The sequence below is a fragment of the Protopterus annectens genome, chromosome 3.part1 (genome assembly GCF_019279795.1).
Source record: "Protopterus annectens isolate FY-2018-M chromosome 3.part1, PAN1.0, whole genome shotgun sequence".
NCBI classification, from domain to species: domain Eukaryota; kingdom Metazoa; phylum Chordata; order Ceratodontiformes; family Protopteridae; genus Protopterus; species Protopterus annectens.
The window spans coordinates 1,860,091,619-1,860,118,270 of NC_056732.1; the positions used below are offsets into that span (position 1 = coordinate 1,860,091,619).

A 26,652-nucleotide genomic window follows, 5' to 3' on the forward strand; every position below is an offset into this window, starting at 1 on the left:
GCTTCAGTGTTCTATTGGCTAATGGCTGCCATAATCTTGTGTCATATTTAGGTTCTAGAGAAGACCTTGCAGACTCGAGAATAACAGTCTTTGGATTCTATCAAGTAAGATAAGAATTTCCAAAGCATGTTTGAGACACCCAGCTTGGGATTTGCTGGCACCAGCTTCTCCCTGGGCAGCCCACTTATAACTATTATCAATCTCCTGGTGACAGTCACTATAGATACTTTAGCCCTAGGATGGAAACACTGTTAAGGGTGATCTGATGTGGAGGCCAATTTACACCTCATGACCTAGAGTTCAGTAATCTTCTTCATACTGTAGACTTTCCTTGATGACCTTCTTCATGAATTGATTGACATGTACTGCAGCAGCATGACAAGTGGGTGGAATATCAATGAGTGGGGTAGAATCCATTCCTACTGCCCTTGTTGAGAGGCTTTTAGACTTGGGGAGTAGGCAATGTCTTCAGTTCAGTTTCTGATAGCTGCCCACTTACCTGGAGAAGCCATCTCACCAGTGAACCAGATTAGCAATTGTTTTCCCATGAGGGTATCTCTTGCTTTGTTGATGGTGAGATCTCTTTACCACCCGTGGGGAGTCCTCTCTGCTATCTCTTTGCAAGCTTCACCTTTGCCAAATTCAGAGACTTCTTCCTGATTCTCCCTTGTATCAGGGGCCAGGAATGTCTTAGTCCAGTAGAGGTTTCCAGATATCTTTAACAGCTTTCCCATTTCCTTAAATTCTCAAGTTCCTGTAGAAACTGCAGTGCAAGACAGTCAGGGTCATTCTCCTAGCTTAATTTTTGGCCTTACCAAGTGGGGTTCATTCCCCTGTTGTGGCCTCATCTCCTGGAGAAACCTCTCAGGTTGAGACCACCCAGGATCTTCCTGTCTCGCCCTTTCAGCAATCATCATCTGCATTTTCATGACCTTACATTACCTGCTTGGTATTCTGCAGTTCCTATGATGGCTGGTGACTAATTTACTCTGGCAACATGGTTTTATATCCTTGTTTTCACCCAGCAGCCCAACGCTGTGTAAATATACAAATATAAAATGGTATTATCCTGTAGTTTGGGTGTTTGATGGTGTATAAATCCTTTTGTTGTGCCTGTTCCAGTAGTCCTGGATTATCTCCCCTCACATTCTTTGCTCAGAGGTAAGGTCCTGTGCTATGATTCACTTAGCATCCATTTTTTACTTTCATTTAGGTTACCAGAATTTCTCTTTTGTCTCTTAAGGCATATGATACTTTTCTGGGGAAATCTTCCTCTTCAGACTTCTGATTAGAGATCCCCTTCCACAATGGGATATCAGTTTAGTGCTAGAGCAGTTGACTCAACCTCTCTCTGAACTGGCCTTCATTGCAGAGTTTTGTTCTTTTCTGGAAAACATTTTCCTCTTGGCGATCTGGCAGTTAGTGCAGAGGACTAAAGCTCTGCCTTGTTAATGAGCTACTTTGTGTGTCAAAGGTGTACAGGGTTTGAATCTTTCCATTTGCTTACTCCGTGACCTTGAGCAAGTCACTTAAATACAGTACTTTATGGTAGCTGGGTGTTTGGGAATTGGGGTTGGACTCCTTAATGCTCTTCTGTACTGCATACCTTGCATACCTATGAATCTGGCAGGGTGAACTTCAGGATTTATGTGTCAACTCACCATGCAATGTGTTTTATAAAAACAGAGGTATAATGTGATGAAGTAATTCCTCAGAGACTACTGAAGTAAATATAAACCAGACCATAAGTTTTCCTGTAGTTTTTTTCCTGAGTCATTCTGACAAGGGAGAATACCTGCTTCCTTGCTTAGATGTTCACAGGTAGCTGCTGTTTTACCTTCATTGGAAAGATGTGGAGCAGTTTGAATCATTTACTGCTTATAGATTGTCAAGAGTGTCATGAAAGTCTCTAAAGCTTGGAAAAAAAACTTGGACTTCTCTGTAGGAATAAAAACGTGTTATCCAGTAAAGCCAAGTTAGCCCTTGCCCATGCCTGCGTACTCCCAACCCTCCTCTACGGCGCTCAAATTCTTACCAACTTACAAATCACGCTTCTTTCTAAACTTGAGTCTACTTGCAATAAGGTGGCCACATTTGCTGCTGATCTCCCTTACCATTCCCATCACTGCTTAGCACTCGGGAAACTAAACTGGTTAGAGTGTCTCCATAACCTTCTCCTCGCTCAGCTTCAGATAATTCATTTTATACTGCACCAGCCCTTATTCTGTCCTAGCATTTCCTCTATAATATCCCCCTACTCCCCACTTAGAACACTTCGGAGCTCAGAACAACAACATCTCACTATATACAGGCCAAAAATTAAAATCGCCAAGAACCTTTACTGTTATTTCCTAGCTGAGCGTTGGAATAATCTTCCTTTGGAAATTTTAACTAATAAGTCTAAACAGCAGTTCAGAAATGCTGTGAAAAAGCATTTAAGCAATATATAGCTATGTCAGTACAATCACCCCCCTGACTGACCTTACTCCTTACTGCCTTCTTTCCTTTCACTCTTCTATACATATACCTCCTCATTCCCCTTCTTCTCCATGAGCGTTTTACTATATTACCCTTACTGGTTCCCCTTCTTCTCCACTAGTGTGTTACTGTATTACCCTTACTAGTTCCCCTTCTTCTCTACTAGTGTTTTACTATATAATCCTTACTAGTTCCCCTTCACCACTAGTGTTTTACTATATTACCCTTGCTAGTTCCCCTTCACCACTAGTGTTTTTACTATGTTACCCTTACTAGTTCTATCCTCTGCAGCTTTTTAGCTGACTCTGATGATGAATGTAATTTCTGCTGATGTATTTAAATTTTTGACTGTGTTCCACTTTGTGCTTGCTATTCATTTGTATTCTCATGTCTGTTATTGTAAACTCTTTTTACCCTTAGTAACTATTGGTAATGTAGCTATATATTATGTATATGTACTTCATTAGTCACATAGATATGCATGTGGGAGTTTTTCTCCTTGGATCTCCACTGAAAAAGGGCTATGGCTCAGTTGGACTAACCTGGTCAACAAATGTTTAAATAAATAAATTAATTAAAGCAACTTTGTCAAGAAAGTTTCCAAGTGTATTACATTTGTTTACCTATGACATAAAAGATCCTTAGTAGGAGAATCTAAAGCTCACTGCACAAGAGCAGTAGCAGTCTCTCAGGCCTTTTCCCATAATGCATCTGTTAATAATATCCACGTTGCTGATACATGGGCTTCTGTAGGCAACTTTCTGAACCATTACATGCTGGATGTAATCTTTAGGTCTCATGGCATTTGGGGCCACTGCTTTCCAGTTTCTTCTCTCATAAATCCACCCAGGTTGACTGCTGACGTCTCTGTCCTAAGTATAAGAGAAGGATGGACCGATCCATGATAGATATGAAAACTATGTACTTACTATAATGATAGATGTGAATTGTCATTCTTCATGCTCCTCTACAATCCCACCCATCATCCCCAGCCTGGAGGATGGAGGTCTATGGATGTGGGTGTGGTAATGAATGTTAATTGAATGTGCTGAATAGCCTACTCAAAACTAGACAGTGATGAAGGCATGGTACGGATTATGCAAGGGGGAGGAGTTAAACCCTGCTTGTATTGGTGCTGAGGTTCCACAGCTGGTTAGTGATGGTGTCACACCAGGTATTAGGCGTTATGTAAGAGGGAGAAGTTAAAGCTCGGGAAAGTTTGTACTGGTGCTAACGTGATTGAGCTGTCAAGTGATTTTGGTATGCTGGGTTTAGTTATTAGGGAAGTCACCCCTGATCATTATTAGTAAAAAAATACGAGCACTCATAAAATCAACTAAGGCCAATTTTGAGAGAAAAATTGCCATGGATTCAAAGGACAATCATAAGGCCTTTTTCAGCTATGTTAGGAACCTGGGTGGAAACTCCCAGATATGCTCAGAATTAGTCCAAAATGATGCAAAAATCGCTGAACCCACAGACATTGCCAACATACTGGCAGACAGGTTCAGTGCAAACTTCACCCCTCTCCCCAAAGGAGAGATAACTATCCCAGCAGTGTAGCCTCCCAGACATCTCAAATGCGCAGGTGAAAGCTGCTCTCTCTAAAGCTAAAAACACAGCATCAATGGGACTGGATGATGTCCCTGGCTGTGTGCTACACGAGCTAAATGAGGAATTAAACCCGCACATAAGGCAGCTGTTTAATCTCAGCCTTACCACAGGATACGTGCCCAAGGAGTGGCGTACGGCAACTGTGGTCCCACTCCACAAAGGCGGTGCCTCTACGGACCCTGGTAATTACCGCCCCATAAGCTTAACAAGTCTAGTCTTCAAATCTATGGAGAGGATCATAATGGAGCTCATAAACAAAGATATAGGGGACTTGCAGACATTGGACCCGACCCAGTTTGGCTTCGTCAAGGGAAGATCATGCCTTTTGAACTTGGTCGACTTCTTCGAAATAGTCACCAAGGCCATTGATGAGGGAAAGGCAGTCCATACAGCCTACCTTGACCTTGCAAAGGCTTTCGACACAATACCCCACACGGGTATTGTAGAAAAACTTACCAGCTTAAATGTAAACCCATATGTCACAAGATGGGTTGCAAACTGGCTTAAGGATGGAACCCACAGGGTTAGAGTTGCTGGCGCTATGTCAGACTCCAAGCCAGTCACAAGTGGTGTCCCACAGGGCTCGGTCCTTGGCCCCCTATTGTTCGGCATCTACTTCTCGGAAGTACAGGCCAACATGGGAGGACTTTGGCTGACAAAGTTTGCAGACGACTGCAAACTGGGCGCCATAGTGGAAAGTGCATCGGACACGGATATCCTTCAGAAGGGACTCACGGAAACAGATAGCTGGTGCCAGAGCATGGCCTGAAGTTAAACGCCAAAAAATGTATAGTCATACCCTTCGGGAAAAACAAGGTAACCCCAAGCTACCATATAGGTGGCAATCCACTAAGCACAGAAGAGGTCATCAGGGACCTGGGGACCAAGGTTGACGGTGGCCTTTCTTTTGACACTCACGTTGCTAAAGTGGTTAGAAAGACCTTCTACATTGCCCACCTGATCATGAAGGGATTCACATCCAGATCTAGTGAGGTCATTGTTCCCCTGTACTCTTCACTTATCAGACCAATGATCGAGTACAATGCCCCATTCGGGATGTATCTCACCCGACATCTGCAGCAATTGGAGAGACCCCAAAAGTTCCTCACCAAAAGGATAAAGGGACTCCAAAATCTGTCATATGCTGCCAGATTGAGGAAACTCCAGCTCTATTCAGTCGCATACCGTCTGCTCAGAGGTGACATGTGCCTGACATACAAGGCCATGTCCAACCCGGAATTAATGGACATGCTCCACCTCAAAAAATCCAAATCCACCAAAACCACTAGAGCAAGCGACTTAAACCTTAACATGGACATAAATAGGACGTGCTGGAGGGATAGATTTATCACTCAGAGACTCCCTATGCTGTGGAATAAAACCCCAGTCCATGTGAGGCAGAGCACCTCGCTGGCTCTGTTCAAGAGAAATCTTGACCTGTGGATGGGAGATCGTAGGTTTACCCCAGGAATCATCTCTGTGTCACTGCTGGACAGAGGCACAACAAACTAATGGGCACAGTATTTTTTCATATAAGGGGTGGTGTAAGCCACAAAAATTTGGGCTAGGCTTTTAAATGCCTTAGGGCAGATAGCCTAGTATAAACCTATGAACCTATGTAAGTGAAGAAGTTAAAGCCCAGGAAAGTTTGAATTGGGACCAAGGTGACTAACCTTGAGAACGATGGTAGAATGCTAGGCACTGGGTATTATGAAAGGTGAGGAGTTAAATACCAGGAAAGTTTATATTGGTGCTGAGGTGACTGAGATGGACTGAGATGGTGGCATTGTGGATATTAGGTGTTATGTAAGGAGGAGGAGTTAAATACCAGGAAAGTTTGTATTGGTGCTGAGGTGACTGTGCTTGCACTAGGGCTACAGTTCTAGCAACAGAGGAAGGTGAACCAGAGCCATGCAGGCAAGTCATTATGTTAAGTCCTTAACTTGGTTCTGTGTTAGTCTGAATACAGTGATTTAGGGCAGGAATGTAAATCCATATGATTTGCTTCTTTATATAGATTAACTCATTACATCAGAGTAATGCCTCCAAGTGCATCTCCAGTTAACTCCTACTGACGCCTCTAGGAGTCAAAGTTTACTTGTTCATATTTACATCAATAATTCCAAAAACATGTTATGTACAAGGTTTTAAAAGATTTCATCTTAAAGCTTGCACAATGGCAAACTCAACTGCAATAATATTTGACCTTAGGCTAGTGCAGGTAAATAGATATTAACTGTTGCTTTTATGATATTAATTTATATAGATATAATTTTCACATTTTTCTAAATATCTCAACAACCAAGTAACACTGACAGAACTCCTTAGTCTCATACGAAAGCTCTCAGCTAGATGAATAAAATGCTGCTATTTGTGTAACTTGCATGGTTGCTGAGATATTTTAAGCTGTTTGCAAAATATTGCAAATGTAATAGTTACTTTGTTTACTGTAACTTATACTATTCAGTTTAAGACCTAGAACCTAAAGAATGCTACCATTCTAAAAATAGTTTGTGCTGAAGGGTTTGCCATTTATACTTCTTTCATAATCTCTATGGTTCCAGATATATGAACATTTGTTTGAAATCTGAGGACATAATTTGATGTTGTCAAAAGACTTGGGCTCTGCCCATTGGAAGTTGCATTGCAAACTTCCAGAGCTCCATTGGTGTGAATGAGTTAATGTCCTTGTGTCTTACTACTGGTTATACTTCATCGAGATTATTATACTGATACTGAATGAGCAAAACTCATTGTTCTGGTTGTTGACCCAGTCCTGAGGTAGTTGAGTTTGTACAAATCTGGCACTGAACAAAAAGAAAGGAGTAGTTTTACTCCATTGCCATCTAGTACAAGTGAACATTTTAACATAGCTGGTTACATTCCTGTTGAAACCATTTACATTTATCTGTGTGCATAATAAATGAAGAACAAGTAAATTTTGTGCGTTTTCAGGTGCCAAACAGCTTTGAAGATGTTGCTGTTGAGTTTTCAAGTGAGGAGTGGAAGATGCTGAGTGAACAGGACAAAGAGTTACACCGGGAGGTGATGGTACAGAACTATGAGAACATGGTTTCTTTAGGTAAGGGGATCTCAGAGGTACATCCTTATTGATTGAAATTCAAATATTATTCACATTTCTTTGCAATAAGAATTGTTTCAGTAACATGATAATACAGTGTACCAGTTTATAACATTACATGGGCAGTGCAAAAATCTTCTTAGAAGTGCATTCTTACGTTGAGGATTTGATTTTCATATAAGAATATTGATATTTCTTGAGTTGAAAGTATTACATAGATAAAAGAATCTATGCTTAAGTGTTTTTGTTTCTGTCTGAATATTAGTGTGTGCTACATAACTCTTCTCCAGTTCATTCAGGCTGTTTGTTTAATTTTTGGGGAGTTGTGTTACTTTTTAATTCATAATTGCACTGAAACCCATCATTGGGAATTCCATACATAACCAAATGTCCATTTTGACAATAATAATAAAAAGAGATATTCAGTAGTAGTGGTATACCTAATAAACCTAATAATGATCGTTATTAAATCAACTATATTAGTTTTAAATCCCTGAATGCAGGTCCCACACTGTATTTCTACTGTATCAAGCACAACAATAACTCTGTTTTCCTACATTTTTATCATTTTTTCCCTTGAAAATAGAATAGTTTTTCTACTTTACAGTTGTGGTAAATATTGTATTGTTTTATTTTCTGCTGATGTAAATACCCTGAAATAATCATAATTTGAATTATGGAGACTGTATGTGGCTAACTTGCATGCAGATTTCCTTTCAATCCTTCTGTAACAGATGGAGTATATACCTTTAATTATGCTAATGACTAAGTTACAGGAAGTTGCATGTCATGTGGTACGGAGTCATGCATTCTTTATTAAGGCACAAATGAATAACAGGCTCCACTGAAGACTAGTAGTATCCACAAATTTATTGAAGAGCTTTTCGTTCAAGTACCATACAGAACTTCATCAGAATAAACGGATTTAAAGTACAAAGCTTCTTTTATAACAATTCAAACTTGTCATCCGATATGTTTTTGACCTGTAATCAAGCTTAGCTTCTTAATTGCATTTAACTGCTTAAGTTAGACTTAACTTATGCATTCTATTTATAGAATACTTTAGGAAAGATTCAGAATACATAGGGTTAAGCAGTTAAATGCAATTAAGAAGCTGAGCTTGATTATAGGTCAAAAACCCATCACATGACATGTTTGAATTGTTATAAAAGAAGCTTTGTACTTTAAATCTGTTTATTCTGATGAAATTCTGTATGGTACTTGAACGAAAAGCGCTTCAATAAATTTGTGGATACTACTATTCTTCAAGTGGAGCCTTTTTGTTATTCATTTGTGAGTTTGCAGTTTCAGAGTTTTGTATTTATTAAAGCTGTCAGATTAAACACTTCATGGAGGCTGGTGCTCATCTGGAGTGTTTTATGTTGCCCTGCAGAGTATCCTATCTGCATATTCCATGGTATTACAGCGGGGGAATGCATTTGTTAAATAAATAAATCTATTTAATTTCAAGCTTTTATCTGTTTGAAAATACAAAAGAAAATAAGTCTTGATTAGAATAATGTGTCCGTTGCAGTTACCAGTAATTTTCTTACTGCAGTTCAATTTGTAAAAAACTGGAAGTTTGTATCCAGAAATTTGGTTTGTTTTTCACTAAGAGCTGATAGCTGAAAAGGTTTAAAAGATACAGTGTCCCACATCAAAGTCATGAAGATGTTTAAGTCTTGTGTTTCTTAAAGGAGGGGAAGAAAAAATAACAGCACTTGGAGCACAGTTCAGGACTTTTTGCAAGCCTTGAAGTAATTTGTCATTTGTTGTGTAATACGGGCTACTGTTTAAATGCAAAATAAGTTGTTCAGTATCCTTTTTCAGTCTGTAGTGGTAAACATGCTTTTGCTCTTAGTACATCTAGTAGTTTGGCTTAAATGAAGTTTTCAATGGTAAAATAAATTCATAGTGAGGTAGCAAAAGTATAGGTGTACAAAAACGTTGCATATTACAGGGTTATATCAAATAATTTAGAGAACTATGGTAATATCCAGCATGACTGAGTTGATTTACTTACAGGATTTGGAAATCTACAAGGAGAGTATCATCTACAAATAAATGCTGATGTATTACCAGTGGTACATGCGTTTTGTGAAGCATTATTAACTCTCAAGAGTAAAACAGAAATCTTGTCATTAAAAATTGATGAGACAGCAGAATGAGTGAAGATATGACCACTATGGTAAAGCGACACAGTATAAAGTAATTAAAAAAGAACATTATCCATGGCTTACAGGTAAAGAAACGGCCTCAGCAATGCTAAATGCGAAGTTCTTTCTCTTCAGTATTAGCTGTAAGTCGATGATTCTGACAGATGCAACTAAATGACAAAAATCTTCAAATTTTAGACATTTAATCATCCATTGGAAACACAAATCGCTTAACATACTTGGGTATTTCACCAGCATCAGAAGCATCCAGAAAGTTGGAACAAGTATTTGAAGGGTTGGAAAGTACTGCAAAACAACTGTTCATGTGGAATCAGGTGCACTTAAGATCATGGCAAGAAACTGTTACAGCAGCTGAATATTACAACATGATGTTGAATTTATTTATAAATTTAAAACAACACTGGCATGTTTTAAATGTATGGGTCATATCTGACATGGGTGGATCAGCTGTGTGATTACACCCCCCATAATAACTTTTCCTCCTGCACCTGAATCAGCACTTCCCTCTTCACCCCTGTTAAACACTACTTCTCATCTTTCTTTTAATGAAACACTTCCAACTTTTTCATTGATTAACTTGTTTCTTGAATGATACTTAAATACACAGTGAATTTATGGGTCTTTGTCTTCTTTTTTTGTCTGTTAGTTGCTTAAGCTAATGGATCTGCTTTCTGTTTTTCGTGCTTCATTTTGTTTTCTATTTTAAGAAGTCTTTTTGGCCTGGTATTTTTGTTCTACGTGGGAGAGGGACACTTATTATCTTGGCTGCACATTTGACATGTTTTTATTTATTTATTTTACATTTGTTTATCGGATGGGGATAGTCCAACTGGATACATGTCCATTTTCAGCGGAGGCCCGGGGAGAAAAGCTCCGAAAAAACATTCAACAAACTGTTACAAACTCAAACTGTTTTTATCATTGGTTAACTTGTTTCTTGAATGATACTTAAATATACATTGAATTTCTGGGTCTTTCTCTTTTCTGAAAAGACTTCAAGTCTGTGTAAACTGCAAGCACTGTTGGTGACTCTTTGCTAGTTACTTTCTTCCCACCCACACACCTATTGCTGGATTTGATTTTTAAATCTGGTTATTTTAAAGGAGAACAGCACAGACAGACTCAAAAACATTTTTATTTCATCATGGTTTGGTGTTTGCTACATTTTAACACCACTCTGGGACTATTTACAGTTTTTTAAATACTTTATACATAATTTCGAAGTCTGATCGTATGAGGTCTGGCATCTTGAAGTAATTCTGATTGTTTAGTCTGCCTCTAGGTATCCTACAATGCAGTACTTGTGTGTAAAAAAATTGCATCACAAATGCCTCTTTCTTCCTAAAGCTCGTGTCACTGTACTGATTTTTACATGCATACACTGCTGTTTTTCAGTCAGTTTTAAGTAACATTTCATGCCGTTTAATGACTACTTAAAACACAAACAATGCAAATGCCACAGAACAGACTTTCAAAGTGCTTTTTAATGCTGCTGTTTCTAAATTGCAGTCTTTTGTGTGAAGCCTGAATTCTACTAGTTTGATTCATCTCTCATCCCCCTTCACACCTAACTTCCCTAGCTGTCAAAGTGCTAAGGGTAATTTGAGCCGTTGAATAAAACACACAAAATGAAGTAGATGAACCATCCGGTAAGATTTTAATCCTGGTACCTCTGCCTTTTGCCTTCAAGGGATAATTTTTTTACAAAAAAAAAAAAAAAAAAAAAACAGCATCTTAAATAGCATGTACAATGAAATAATTAAATGTTCTCTACATCAATAACTCAGTTAGGCACTGCTGTGGAGGCAGCATATGCCCCCTCATATGCAATTCTCTATATGGGTGAGTTTGAAAAACAATTTATGTATCCAACGGAATTCTTTAAAAGCAGAGTGGTCATGTATAAACGGTTTATAGATGACCTACTTATTATTTGTAAGGGTCCTTTTGAGGAATTTGAAACATTTTTTGAAAGGTTAAATTTAAACCCTCATGGGTTAAAATTTAGTTATTACATGGATAGCAAAACTATTAATTTCTTAGATGTGTTTTTTTGTTGATGGTAATGTGAAGGTCCAGCACAAACCTTTAAAGAAGCCCAGCGCAGTGAATAATTTCTTGCATGCCTCCAGCATGCATCCTTCACATTTGATCAGTGCACTGCCCTATGGAGAATTTAAGCACAATTAGACAGACGCTTCCGAAGGGTTTCTCAAGGAAACTTTTTTGGATGAGGTGGAACAAAGACTGCTTGACAGGGGTTAAATGAAGGAGAGTCTAAATCTGCGAGGAATAGGGTCACCAAGAGCAACAGCAAGGTTCATATGCAAGAGGCTTTTGCTCATGGGCATGATTCTTATTTTGGGGAAACTAAAGAAGACATATTTTATGTTATGAAGTAGTGTTTTCTCAGATAGGATAGTACATATTGTTAAACAGTTATGGCCCATGATTAGCTCTGATGAATTTTTGGGTAGAATTCTTCCCAATAGGGTAAACTTTTCCTATGGCAGAGTCTGTAATCTTAAGGAATTCTTGAACCAAACCCATTTTGCAGAGATAAATGTTTGACAGGGGGCTCTTCCCTGTGGTAATTGTAACCTTTGTTCAAGAATCTTTCAGGTACCATTATTACGAAATATCAAACAATTGGGAAGTTTAATTGCAAGTTCTGTGGAGTTGTATATATATTGGGATGTAGTTGTGAGAACGTAAGGTTGTATATAGGGCAGACAGAGGATGTCCAAAACAAGAATCCTGGAGCATCTTTTGGACATTAGAAATAATAAGAGGGGGAGTCCGTTTGCTCATCATTTTTCATCTGTTCATGGAGGGGATGGTGGTTCTTTATTTTTTAGTGTTTTGGCCAAAGTCAAGTGGTTGAGGGGTGATTTTCACTCAAGGTTAAACCATCTTGAGACCACATTTATTTTTAATTATGGTACTTTACATCCGGGGGGGCTTAAATCAAGAAGTCTCTATGAATTTTTAAAATTCAGAATTTTGTCCTGACTATTTAAATTGCTTGTTTTGCCAATATCTGCTGATATTTCAATGTTTATGATGTATTTCTATTGTATTGCCACTTTAAATGCTGATTTCTGTTGGACTAATTGTATTTATATTGCTGCTGTGGTAATTTGAATTATTGTTGTAGAGAAGATTTAATTATTTCATTGTACATGCTATTTATCTATCCCTATCTAACACATTACCATCCACTTACCCTCTCACCTACCTTCCATATACATCCTGTACCTACATCCCTCATTTGCAACCTCCTTCAAAAGCTCAAGCCATGCACCCCTTCTGCTGACTGTCTTCCAGCTGAATACCTGCAAATTGCAGCTAAAGCCATTGCCTACCCTATCTCCATACTTATAAATAGAACAATTTCAGAAAGCAAAATCCCCTCTCTATGGAAGATCTCCCATATAATCCCTTTACACAAAGGTGGCTCATCAACTGAGCTCTCCAACTATCGGCCTATTGCCTTACTCTCTCCATTAGCTAAAATAATGGAGAAATGTATACAGAGACAACTGCTTGACCACCTACTACAAAATAATCTACTTGCAGATTGCCAACATGGCTTTAGGCCTTACCATAGCACAACAAGTGCCCTGCTATCCTTCTCTGATTCTATAAACAAAAACCGTAACAAGAACACCTTTTCCTCTGCTCTATTTATTGATCTTTCTAAAGCTTTTGATATGGTGAACCATCCCATACTTATTGACACTCTAAAAGCCCATTCACTAGACCCACAAGCATTACAATGGTTTAAATCCTATTTAGAAAATAGACGACAAGCAGTTCTCTGGAATAAGAATATTTATTCATCCCTCCCTGTAAACATTGGAGTACCACAAGGTTCTATCTTAGGGCCACTTCTATTTTCCTTATTTATTAATGACCTTCATACTAGTATTTCTCAAGCCACCTGCATACAGTATGCAGATGACTCCACCTTAATTTGCTCAGCCAAGTCCATAACCTCTCTCCAGTGCCTCACCCAAACAGTATTTAACAGTGTTGAAAACTGGTTCACAAAACACTGCCTTCTTCTCAACCCCAAGAAAACTAAATTATTGCTTTTTTCTCCTACTCACAAGACACCTCAACTGCACCTCACAGTAACCTCTAACAATGGAACCATCATATCCCCTGATACTACAACCTGTCTTCTAGGTGTTACAATAGACAACAACCTTAGCTACAATGACCATATTAATTCCATTATAAAGACGGTAAACAAAAAACTAGGGACCTTATACAGAATCAAATCCTTCCTTACCTCTGCAGCCAGAAACACTATAGCTGAAACCCCCCTAATCTCCACCCTGTTCTATGCTTCTGCTATCTATACTAATCTGTCTAAAACCAACCTTACCAAACTCTCCACCTGTTATAATAACATAACCAGATTTGCTTCTGGTACCCCATTTAGAACACATCATTGTCACAACCACAAACAGCTGGGATGGTTAGAACTACAGAACCAATTACTTTTTCAACAACTTATCACCCAAAAGATCCTCCACTACCCTAAAAATACCCCAATCCTCACTAATCTCATCCCCCCTTACAAAAATCTTGCAACTCTACGCTCAGCAAATAAACTTCACATCTCCTCCATTAAATCCAACAACAAAGCTGGGGACTCACTCTTCTCAAACACCATAGGAAAGAGCTGGAATCCTCTTCCTTCTGAACTTTCCAACCTTACTTCTACTCTACTTTTTAAGAAGAATCTTAAAGAATATCTTAAATCCCACTGGCTTTGTCCCTGCTCCAACCCAGACTGAAATCTCTTGCCCCCTCCTGCTCGTTCTCAAAAAAAAAAAAAATCTTCTGTTTTAATTTTTGTTTTTACTCATAGTATTTGATTCTAGCCTAAACTTGCTAAATAACTCTTTATAACTCTACCTTTTAATGTTAATTTTGTAACAAATTTTATTTTATTTTAATTATACTTTATTGTATTTCCTTGTCATTGTTGCAGCTCGGAGCTTTTCTCCCCGGGCCTCTACTGAAAATGGACATGTATCCAGTTAGACTAGCCCGGTCAACAAATGTAAAATAAAATAAAAAAATAAATAAATAAATATATTTAAGGTGCTGTTTTTTTGTAAAAATTATCCTTTGAAGGTGGAAGGCCGAGGTACCAGGATTAAAATCTTATGCGGTGGTTCATCTACTTTGTTTTGTCTGCTTTATTCTACATTTACTGTGTCGTTTGTTGTATTGGTAATTTGAGCTGTTACCTGCTGTGATTGACAGGTCACAGCAGGAGACTTGAGTCTTGTACTGTTTCCTTGTTCTAGCATTTACTTTTCTGTATGGTTAGGGGAAGGACTGGGGAGCTGTGACAGTCGTGGTGATGTCAGTTTGGGGAGGGAACTTGCCAGAAAACTGCCTGTATTCATTGGCCTTGATGACATCAATGAACTGGAGACTGCAACAAGCTTTATCAGGGTAGGACAAAAGCTTTTTGAAAGTGAAACCACCACAGTACAGTAAGGTACTGTTCTAGTGGAGAGAAACCGTCAATTCAAAATATTTTAAGTGCTGAATTATTGTTTGTTCATAGCAGGGACGGTAAATATGGAGAAAAAGGACCCAGAAGTTGAGCATTTAATACATAATCCCATTGTTGTTCTTTAAGCTGTGGGACCATTAATTCATGTGCAACAACCATGGAACAAGATTTCTAATCACTATTGAGAATTGGCCAAGTGCTGTCAGGGATAAATGTTATGACCCAAGGTCATGTGTCTAGTGTTCACTGCACATTTTCAAAATCTTCTCCACTCAGTATTTTTTCAAGAAATTGCTTCCTTTTATGATACTGTGCTTTCTATCCTTTTTTTGTGGAAACAAAGATAAGAATGTGTTAAATAGGAATTCTACGTCTTTATGCCTATTTCTTTTCATCCACTACCAAAAACATAGATTATATTACAAAGTAACCAGGTGCAGCACAGCACGCCGACAGAGCTCGGAAACAGCGGCAATAAAAAATCAAATCAGTCACCATATAACGCTGTCTCCTAATGGCATATAAATACAGTCTCAAAGTCTCCAAAATTCAAAAGTAAGATACCCCAAGCATCCAAACGTGCTACTGTGTTCATAGATACCAGTAGTAGTGAATAATCCAAGATTGCTGTTCAGCTCATAAAAATCAAATCTTTATTCACAGAATGACACAGATAGTAAGCGCTTTCACCTTTCGGCTTCTTCAGACTTTTCAAACAGTATAACTTAGTCATTATTTAAATAACCCTCCAAAGGTTACAATTGGTTGAAGGTTTTCAAAGCTAAAGTGTAATTTAAAGCGCTAGCACTACATAAGTAACACACATACTATAATATTAAAACATTAAAACTTCTGTTAATCAGTTCCATAAATAAACCAAAGACTGACATATAATACAAAAAATATAATAAAAACATTTAAAACCTGGAATATTAAAAATCTGGTTAGAAGTCTGATTAACAGAAGTTTTAATGTTTTAATATTATAGTATGTGTGTTACTTATGTAGTGCTAGCGCTTTAAATTACACTTTAGCTTTGAAAACCTTCAACCAATTGTAACCTTTGGAGGGTTATTTAAATAATGACTAAGTTATACTGTTTGAAAAGTCTGAAGAAGCCGAAAGGTGAAACCGCTTACTATCTGTGTCATTCTGTGAATAAAGAGTTGATTTTTATGAGCTGAACAGCAATCTTGGATTATTTACTACTACTGGTATCTATGAACACAGTAGCACGTTTGGATGCTTGGGGTATCTCACTTTTGAATTTTGGAGACTTTGAGACTGTATATATATATATGCCATTAGGAGACAGCGTTATATGGTGACTGATTTGATAGATTATATTACAGTTTGAATGCTTTCCACAAAGCGTGTATGTGCCCCCTATATATATATATGCCATTAGGAGACAGCGTTATATGGTGACTGATTTGATAGATTATATTACAGTTTGAATGCTTTCCACAAAGCGTGTATGTGCCCCCTATTGGCTGTGTGTCTACCATAAAGCTCAGCTGCTGGCTGGCCAGTGTCTAGTTGCACAGACTGGGTTACCTTGGATAGCTCTGTTGAGCAAAAGCTGGGCATAAAAACAATCAACCTGCTGAACATGAACTGAAAATTGTTACACAATGTTGGTTCATTGACAGGACACAACTTGGAAGTGGATGACATGATAGTAAGGAGGAGGCTGGACATCTTATGTATCCAGGAGACATGATAGAAGGGCAATGTAGTGAAGCTGCTTGGCTTGGGATCCAGAGTCTAGTAGTCAGGAGTAGGATACATTAGAAATGGTGTGGGAATTGTGGTGAAAGAAGGGTTTCAGAAGGCAGTGAGGATGCCATCAGAATTAGTCACAGACTCATGGCAAACCGACTCCAGTGTAATGATAAGGTAGTATTCATAATCTCAGCATGTTCTCCAACAGCAGGGTTGTGATAGTGAGGAAAAGAGTGCATTCAGACAGCAGTTCCCACGCCTACTAGATAAAGCAGGGCATGAATTGGTGTTGATAATGGGTGACTTTGAATGCACATATCAGGACAGACAGAACAGGATATGAGGACTGCCTGGCTTCAAATGGGTGGGGCAACAGGAATAAGGGAGAGATCATTCTAGACTTCTGTCTGATAAATGGTGTGATAGTAGCCAACACATGGTTCAGAAAGAGAGACGGTCAAAGTTCACATATAAGAGTAGCCAGTATCCAACTCTGGTAAACTTCCTGTAGTAAGGAAAGGATACTAGGGTATAATCAATAATTGCAAATCATCCCCAGCAAAACAGTTGGCCCATCAGAGACCACTGGTTGCCATCAGCTGCAAGCAGTGGTCAAAGAGGGCTCTAAGGTCAACAGAGACCAGGCCGAAGACGCAGAAGTTGACTGGAGTGAAGGCACAACCCTAGGGCTCCAGCAGCCAAAGAGGAGCAGGAAATAGGTGTAGTTGAAGAATTGCAGCACCTCAAAACAGCATGCGTGAGGACTACAGAACTGATATGTTGCCAAGCCAGTTATGTTAATAAGGTAATGAAAGTGGGTGGTGGAATGCATCAGTCCAGGAAGTTCACAAAAGAAAGGAATACAAGAAAACGTGGGAGATAGAAAAGACCAACCAGGCTAGGAAGAAATACTGGTTGCCTAACAAAGAAGCTAAGAAAGGAGTTTAGTAGACTAGGGCATCAGAAGTACTCTACTAGCTTCTGGAAAGAGATTCAGTAGGTGGCATAAAGGAACTGCATCAGGTTGCAAGGCCAAGACAAAGATACAGAAGATAGTCGGACACCCGAGTGTTTTCAGCATCTTAGGAATGTCAAAAAAACACACAGAAGCTGTACTTAGCCAGAAACAGGCTACACTTAGAGATAAAAAGGAGACCACTAGAAGAAGTAAGAATAGCACTAAGGAAAATGAAGTCGGGGAATGCAGCAGGCACAGATGAGGACACAGCAGATGTGATAAAGATGCTGGGTGAGATAATGGAGAAATGGCTGCTGAAGGTACTCATAACAGTATGGAGGGAAAGGCATAGCCCAGATGTCTGGAGAGGAGGTGTACTTGTGCCAGTGTACAAGAACAAATGGGGGCGTCCACTGCTGTGAGCAGTACATACATATGAAGCTCCTGGTTCCAAACCATATTACACACACCTTATCTTGCTCACGCTTTTCATTTTCCATATCTATACTTTTGATGTGACTGGCACCTGTCTGAGGGTAATTCCTGATGTGCTGTAACATTCCACGATGGTGATGCACCAGGTGGTAAAAAATTAAAAAGAGCATTTCGGATTTGGTTTGTGCAAACATAACTGGGACTGACCAACTGCATTTACCACTTACAAATTCACATAGCTGACATCAGAAGGATTTGTCATGAGAATTTTTCTCTTGCATAACAGCAATGGCAGCCCTTGAATGACAGCTACGATTTTCAGAGACTGAGCCATTAGCTGGAAAGCAGTGCTGTGCAAGGTGGAGGAAGCGTTAACATTCGTGTCCTTTACAGCACTTCCCCTTTACTAACTCTTATCACATAAAAGTAGTATTTTTTATTTTGTAACTTAACACTCCTTTCTTCATAAAGTCCATGCCCAATGAATGAGTCAAAACTTAAAGCTGCACAGAAAGTGTGTGTGTGTGTGTAAATTTATACACATGCCTGAGACTCCTTACTTACTAATGCTTGATATGTACTTTTTTAATAGTAGTTGCTAATAATTAATGCATATGTTGAAGCACAAAACAGTAATACATCTCTTTCTCATTTTATCCTTGTGTTGTATTTAGTAATAATCTAAAAACAGTTCTAATCCTGACTGATTATAATTTGTTGGTTTTGCACTGATATGTAAATCTGCTTAATTACTTGTATCTTTCTTTAACTGTACTGTATTCTTCTAGAGCTGCATACATATGCCTCCATTAATAGTATCACACTGACTATTAATTCAGCAGTAACATTTCATTTTTAATGTACTACAGCCTGCTTATTCTGTTTTTAGTGCTTCACCCACATTCCATGTGTAAAGGGGCTGTTCAAAAGTATGGCACACACACAAATATAACTATACACACATGTATGTATGTGTGATATACAGTACACGTGTGTGTGTATATATATATATATATATATATATATATATATATATATATATATATATACACACACACACACACACACACACACATATATATATATATATATATATATATATATATATATATATATATATATAGATAGGTTCATACTAGGCTATCTGCCCTGGGGCAATTATAAGCCTAGCCCAATTCTGTATGGCTTACGCCACCCCTTTATTTGAGTATACTGTTCCCTTTTTAAGTTTAGTTTACTGTGCCTCTGTCTAATAGTGACACGGGAGTAATCCTTGGGACAAACCTACGATCCCCCATCCACTTATCGAGATTCGATTCAGTGTGGTGCTCTGCCTCACATGAACTGGAATTCTATTCCAGAGCGAAGGGAGCCTCTGGGTTATGAACCTGTCCCTCCAGCAAGTTCTATTTATTTCTGTGCTGAGGTTCAAGTCCCTCGAGCATGTGGCTCTAAGGGATTTAGATTTACTGAGGTGGAGCATGTCCATTAATTCTGGATTTGACATAGCTTTGTATGTCAGGCATAGATCGCCTCGAAGTAGGCAGTATGCAACTGAGTAGAGCTGGAGTTTTTTTAACCGAGCAGCATATGGCATCTGTTTGAGACCCTTGATCCTCTTGGTGAGATACTTTTGGGGTCTTTCTAATTGCTGCAGGTGTCGGGTAAGGTACATCCCAAAAGGGGCATTGTATTCTATGATAGGCCTGATAAGGGATGAATAAAGGAGCACAATTACCTCTCTTGATCTAGATGTGAAAACCTTCGTGATGAGGTGGGCTATGTAGAAGGTCTTTCTAACCACTTTGGCAATGTGGTTTTCAAAGGAGAGATTGCTATCAACTTGGGTCCCCAGGTCCCTAATAACTTTCTCTGTACTTAATGGGTTTCCGCCTATGTGGTAATTTGTGGGCACATTGTTTTTGCCAAAGGGTATGACTATACATTTTTTGGCATTTAGCTTTAAACCATGGCGCTGGCACCAGTTATCTGTCTCTGTGAGACCTTTTTGAAGGATGTTTGTGTCAGCTGGAGAGTTGATTATGGCGCCCAGTTTGCAGTCGTCTGCGAACTTGGTGAGCCATAGTCCTCCCATGTTTGCCTGTACCTCGGAAAAGTATATATCGAACAAGAGTGGTCCCAGGACAGAACCCTGTGGGATGCCACTTGTGACCAGTTTCGAGTCTGACATGGCTCCAGCAACTCTCACTCTGTGGGTTCTGTCTTTGAGCCAGTTTGCGACCCATCTTGTGACATGGGGGTTTACATTTAAGCTGTATAGCTTATCTATGATGCCCGAGTGGGGTACTGTGTCAAATGCCTTTGCAAGGTCCAGATAGGCTGTGTGGACTACCTTCCCTTCATCTATGGCTTTGGTGACTGTTTCAAAGAAGTCAACCAGGTTCAAAAGGCAGGATCTGCCCTTGACAAAGCCGAACTGGGTAGGAGCTAGTGTCTGTAGGTCCCCAATGTCTTTGTTTATGAGCTCCATGATGATCCTCTCCATATCCTTGCAGACTAAGCTAGTCAGGCTTATGGGGCGATAGTTTCCAGGGTCCGTAGAGGCTCCACCTTTGTGGAGTGGGACCACTGTTGCTATACGCCATTCTGTGGGCACATATCCTTTAGTGAGGCTGAGATTGTATAGCCGTTTTATTTGAGGGATTAGTTCCTCTTGTAGTTCATGTAGGACGCAACCTGGGACGCCATCTGGTCCCATGGAAGCAGTGTTTTTTGCTTTGGAGAGGGCAGCCTTCACCTGAGCATCTGAGATGTCCTCTGCTGGGATAGATACTTGCTCTTTTGGGGGGGAGGGGGTGGAGAAGTTTGCACTGAACCTGTCTGCCAGGATATTGGCGATGTCTGTGGGTTCAGTGTATTTTGTGTCGTTTAGAATCAACTCAGAACAAGTCTGGGAGTTGAATCCCAGGTTTCTAACATAACTGAAAAAGCCTTATGATTGTCTTTGGTGACCTGTGCAATTTTTCTCTCGAAGCTGGCCTTGGAAGATTTTATGAGGGATCATAATTTTTTTGCTAGTACTGATCAGAGATGCCTTCCCTATTAGGGATTTTGCTCTATCATGTAGTAGCTTCTTCCTTCTGTTGTACAGTTTATTTATGGCAGGGGTCCACCAGACTGGACGCCTGCCTTTGGATGATTGGGTCTTGGTTTTGTTTGGGATAGCATGATCCATGCATTCCTGGAGATGTCCGTAGAATGCATTTATATAGGATTCTGCAGTTTGGGCTGTAGTTTCCACTGGCCCTGGGGCCTTGAAGGATTCCACTTCGGTTTTGAGAAGTGAGAAGTTCGCTTTTGAGAAGTTTTTCACTGTGGTTTTCTGGGCTGGGGTGGGGTCGGGATGTGGACATCCAGTGAAATTAATTTATGGTCTGATCTTACCAATGATGGATATACTTCTGGTGTGGAGCATAGGGTCCCCATGTTGGTAATGATCAGGTCTAGTATGTTGTCCCCTCTTGTGGGAGTGGTGACTAGTTGTTCCATAGCATTTGAGTTTATAATTTCCAGGAATCTTTGGGCTAAGGTGCTGGGGCTTGAGTAGTGCTCCCAGTCAATATTTGGGTAGTTGAAGTCGCCCAATATAATGGTGTTCGGAGAGATCTTCATGTTCTCCAATGTTTTCAGGAAAGCCGAATGGGATTCCTGACTTTGAGAGGGTGGTCTGTAGTATGCTATAAACTGAAAAGCGGTCTTGCCCACTGTTAGTTGCACATGGATGGTCTCCGATACTTCGTGCAATGCCACTAACCTGGAGGTGTGGATATCCTTGATAAATATGGAAACTCCCCCTCCTTTTGTGGTTCGGTCCGGGTTTTGGGGCCGAAAAGCATGATACGAGGTATAGCCTGGTAGTGCTGGGGTGCTCTCTGGAGCTTTGAACCAGGTTTCTGTCACTGCACATTTATCGATGTTCTCCATACTGAGGAGAGCTTCGAGTGCATGCATCTTGAGGTTAAGACTTCTGGCGTTTAGCAGAATTACCCTTAGTTTCTTGTTCCTTGTGCTGTCTATGGGGGTGGGTTTGACTTTTGAGCCTTGCCTAAAAAAGGCACTATGGGGGTGGCAAGAGCCTTTGCCAATATCTGAAAGCCCAGTGGTGACAGGTGCAAGCTGTCCCTAGCGAAGCAACGTGGCTTGTCGAGCATGTCATCCCAGGCTGACAGACACTGGATCCCCTTTGAATGACACCATCATTTTAGCCAATTGTTAAAATCGATCATTTTGTCTTTGTACTGTGGCATCATTATAGGTGAGGGTAAGATGCTGCTCAAGGTCAGGGTCATACCAGCCTGGGTTACATGATCAGAGAGCTCCTCTATGTCTGTGTGTATATATATATATATATATATAGATATATATATATATATATATATATATATATATATATATATATATATATATACATATATATATATATATATACACACACACACACACACACACACACACACACACACACACACACACACACACACACAAGTATATCTGTGTGTGTATACTAATTAGACTCTGTCCCTAGACCCCTGTCTCCCTTCACCTTCTTTTCTCTTAACACCTGCCTTTATCTTATCAGGTAGCATCTGTGCTATATTCTACTTACTTTTCTTCCTCTCTAAAAATTCCCTAAGCTACTAACAACCATCAACTGTCTTCCTAGCCTTGATAACCACCTCCCATCTTCCTGCACTACCCTCTCCATATATTACCTCCCAGGTTTAGCTGACATACTATTCTTCAACCTCTACCATAACCCTCAGCTTAATCTTCACACAAATCTAATTTGTGTTATTAATCTACACTGTTGTGTTAGCATATTTAACATCTTGTCCATTGTCTCTGTTTAAAATTGTTTAATTGTACATGGTTTGTAACTTTGAAGGTTTTCTCCCTGGATGTCTGCTGAAAATGGGTTTTTGACCCAGTTGGACTTTCCTGGTCAACAAATGTAAATATATAGGCCATTTTGCACATGAACTTCAGAGCAAATGCAATGACAACACTTTGTACGATTCTACACAAATATCAACTCATATATACTACAGGGTTGGGCTGTGACTGCATAACAGGGAAAAGGTGCAAAGGGAAAGTTTTAAATAGCTGAGCTGAAACATCAAAGTACAGGCAAGCCTGCAAATTTAGAAACAGCCCACGGTTACAACACTGTATAAATATAAAGATTATAAGATATTCTGTAAAGTTAAAGATGGGTCAGTTATGTATGTAAGATACTGGTCAGGTCTCTTAGCATCTACAAGTGCATAACTTGTGAAGCCTGATAAGCAACAATGACTCTGGTTTTTTGTACAGGAAGGGGTAATCTGGGCTAACAGGTATCATGCTGAGGGGATGATTTCATTATGCAGACATGACTCCTCTGTGTCACTTCAATTGACTGTAGCAACGGAAGATGAAGCAGGTATGATGCATATGCATGGGAACCCTAAGTGACAGAAGTAGCTTAGCATAATCCCTGGAATCTTAAAAATGGCATCAGATGAGGTATGAGAACTATCAGTTAGGAAACCAGTTTTTAAACTTGATACACATTAATATTCAGAAGAAAAGATGGCAGGACACTGCTGCTGCTCAATAAAACTTTTAATAAAAACTTTAAAACAAGTAAACGAAGTAATCCAAATGCAGACAAAATGAAAAAAGGTTAGCTTTGGTTACACCCTTCATCAGACAACAAACACTGCATGCACATTCTTTTTAAAAGAGTCACAACCAATGAAAACCTTATAGGTCAATGAAACACACGCCTCTTCAGGAGTGTGGGTTTTAAAGGAATAACATCATTTAAACCTGGGGGTAGGTGTGCCATTAAGTCTATAATCCATTTAGTTTCATCCAAGGCAGTCTGCAGCCTGACATCCCCCCCCCGATTATTCATTCTAATGTTGACTATCACTCTAAATGAAAAGCTATGTGTTGGATGTATGCATATATGCCTATACAAGGCGTTGCTGTCATCCCTATTCCTTATACTTCCTAAATGTTGTAGGATTCTCACCTTAAACATGTTTGTGGTCATGCCCACATAGAAACTGGGGCATTTTGTGCATTCAGCCAAATAGACCACATTTGAGGTCCTGCAAGTGGCTCTACCCTTAAAGACAACATTCTTCCCGGTGGTTCTATGTATAAAGTTAACCTCTTTATTGATAAAGCTGCAAGCTTTACACGTACCACATGGAAGTGTACCTGCCCTGCTCTTAAATGGCCTGCTCTCAGAGACTATTCTCCTTACATAAAATGTCACTCAAGTTCTTATTCCTTCTATATTGAAAATAAGGTCTGTTATCAGTTAGCTCCTTTAAACTGGTATCACTGGTGAGGATGTTCCAGTTGTTGTTAACAATTCTACAGATGTCACTGATGTTGCTCCCATAGGTGAACAACAACTTGGTGCCTCTCTGTATGGTGGTATCCTGCACGGTCACTACGGGAGCCTGGGGCTGATTCCTATTGAGCCAAGGTCTAGATTTAGTATGTCTATAGATCTTACCATTATCTATAACGTTCCTTACCATATTCTTCCCATAGCCTCTCTGCTCAAAGTGCCCCGTTAGATTCACTAACTCTTGTTCAAATTGCTTGTCATCTGTGCTAATCCGGGAGACACGACTCACTTGCCCTCTAACAATGTTTGGGAAAATGTGGCGAGGATGCATGCTGTCGTAAGACAGCAGGGTGTTTTTCCAACAGTCTTTCTTGTGTAGGCTAGATGAAAAGCCTACTTGTTGTTGTGTGATCCTCACATCTAAAAAATCTATAGAGTGGTAAGATGTGTTCGCACTAAACTTAAGGAAGGTGGTGGTAGTATGTAGGTATGACAAAAAACTGTTAAACTTGTCATATTCTCCATTCCAAAGAATAAAAATATCATCTACAAATCTAACATACATCAAGATATGATCCTTCCAAGTAGCATTTCCCAAAATATTCATCATTTCCCATTTTGAGAGGACAAGGTTCGCATAGGTATTGGCACAGGGTGTGCCCATAGCTACACCCTGTGCTTGCCTATACGTGGAGCCAGCTCCCAGAAAAACATTATTGTCCAGCACTAATGTTAACAGATCCCTAATGAGTTCTATTTTGTTCTCAGTGACACCCAAACCTGTCAAAAGTTCAATTATAGAGGTAATACCATAATCATTGTTGATCACTGTAAAAAGACTATTAATGTCTAGTGTCACCATAAGAACATTATCTACACTGGCAGGTTTGATAACATTCCCCAAGATCTGTAAAAAATGCCCTGTGTCTATCAGGATATTATCCATTTGCTGGATATAAGGTTTTAATAAAAAATCTATCCATATGGAGACATTTTCGGTTACCCATCCCCTGCCCGAAATAATCGGCCTAAGGGGTGGGTCATTCAAACATTTGTGCAGTTTGGGTAGTGCCTTAAATATTGGGATTACTGGTTTCTCTATCAGTAAAAACTGATAAGTCTCTTCAGTGATACTAAAGTTGTTCTTCAGGGTATTTAACTTCTTATGTACTTTATCAACTATATGTTTTACAGATACAGGATTAATCTCTATATAAGCCATATCATCTTGTAGCAAATGTTTTATTTTGTCATTGTACCATGTAGTGTCCATTAAAACAATAGCTCCCCTTATCCGCCTTTTTATTGTTATGGAAGCGTTGTTAGCTAATCCTTCAAAGCTGTGGTCTGCTCTGTAGTTAAATTATAATATTTGGAAAAGAGACCTTCGGTATAATACTTGGCCATATCTTTCTCACAAGCACTCAAAAAAAGATGTAAGGTGGGTGAAAGCTGTGGTATAAACCCACTTGCTTTTTTAGGTACATTACAGTTAGATATATCATTACCAAACATGCTCTTCAGCATCACGTTTCTACAAAATAACATGATGTCAGTAATTACCTCATTATGCATACAAGGATTGCTAGGCACAAAAGTTAGTCCCTTGTTCAAGACGAACAACTCGTCCGTGGTTAGACAGTGTGATGATAAATTATAAACAATGTTATTACAGAAGCCAGGAGTCATTGGAGAATCCTTCTCCTCTTCCCAGCCTCCCTGTCGTCGCTCTGTGATCTTCTCCCGGCCCCTCTCTTCTTGGCGGGCGCCGGTAAGTGTTCCAACAAACGCTTACGTCCCTGCGATGCCTTGGGCCGTGCTCCAGTCCCTGCTGTAACCTCTTCCATATCTTGTGCAACAATCGACAGGACATCGTTCCCAGCCGTTGCAGAAGATGTTCCGGCTTCAGTCATGCTCTGCTGCCCAGTGCTACGCAAGCCGGCACTGTTGGTATCGATGTCCGGGATCAAGTGGGTGGGGAAAGTCCCGTTGTCAATGTCACCTCCCTGTGTGTGGTGAACGGGGGGTGAAAGTGGATCAACTGTGTCAGCAATGGTGTTACGTCGTCCGTGAGCAGGCTCTGTACGTCCTGCTGTGACGCCTGCTGCCATTGGCAACCCTGCTCGTTCTCTGGAGTCCCTGGAATGCCCAGTGGGTTCTGTAAAGGTGTGTGTCTCTCTCAACCGTTCATCTTGTGCTCTGGAATCCCTCTGATACCGTGGATTTCTGGGCCAAATGAAGATATTTCCTTTAGAGAAATCCTCATGATCC

At 39.7% G+C, this 26,652-nt stretch overlaps 1 protein-coding gene across 1 annotated transcript in view; it reads left to right on the forward strand.

Annotated features, from left to right (window-relative positions):
- Positions 1-26,652, forward strand: part of LOC122797935 (gastrula zinc finger protein XlCGF57.1-like) — a 380,380-nt gene that overhangs the window by 118,318 nt on the left and 235,410 nt on the right. The window contains exon 2 of the mRNA XM_044066454.1: positions 7,048-7,174. Coding sequence (XP_043922389.1) covers positions 7,048-7,174 — 127 coding nt within the window. The remainder of the gene's footprint in view (positions 1-7,047; positions 7,175-26,652) is intronic.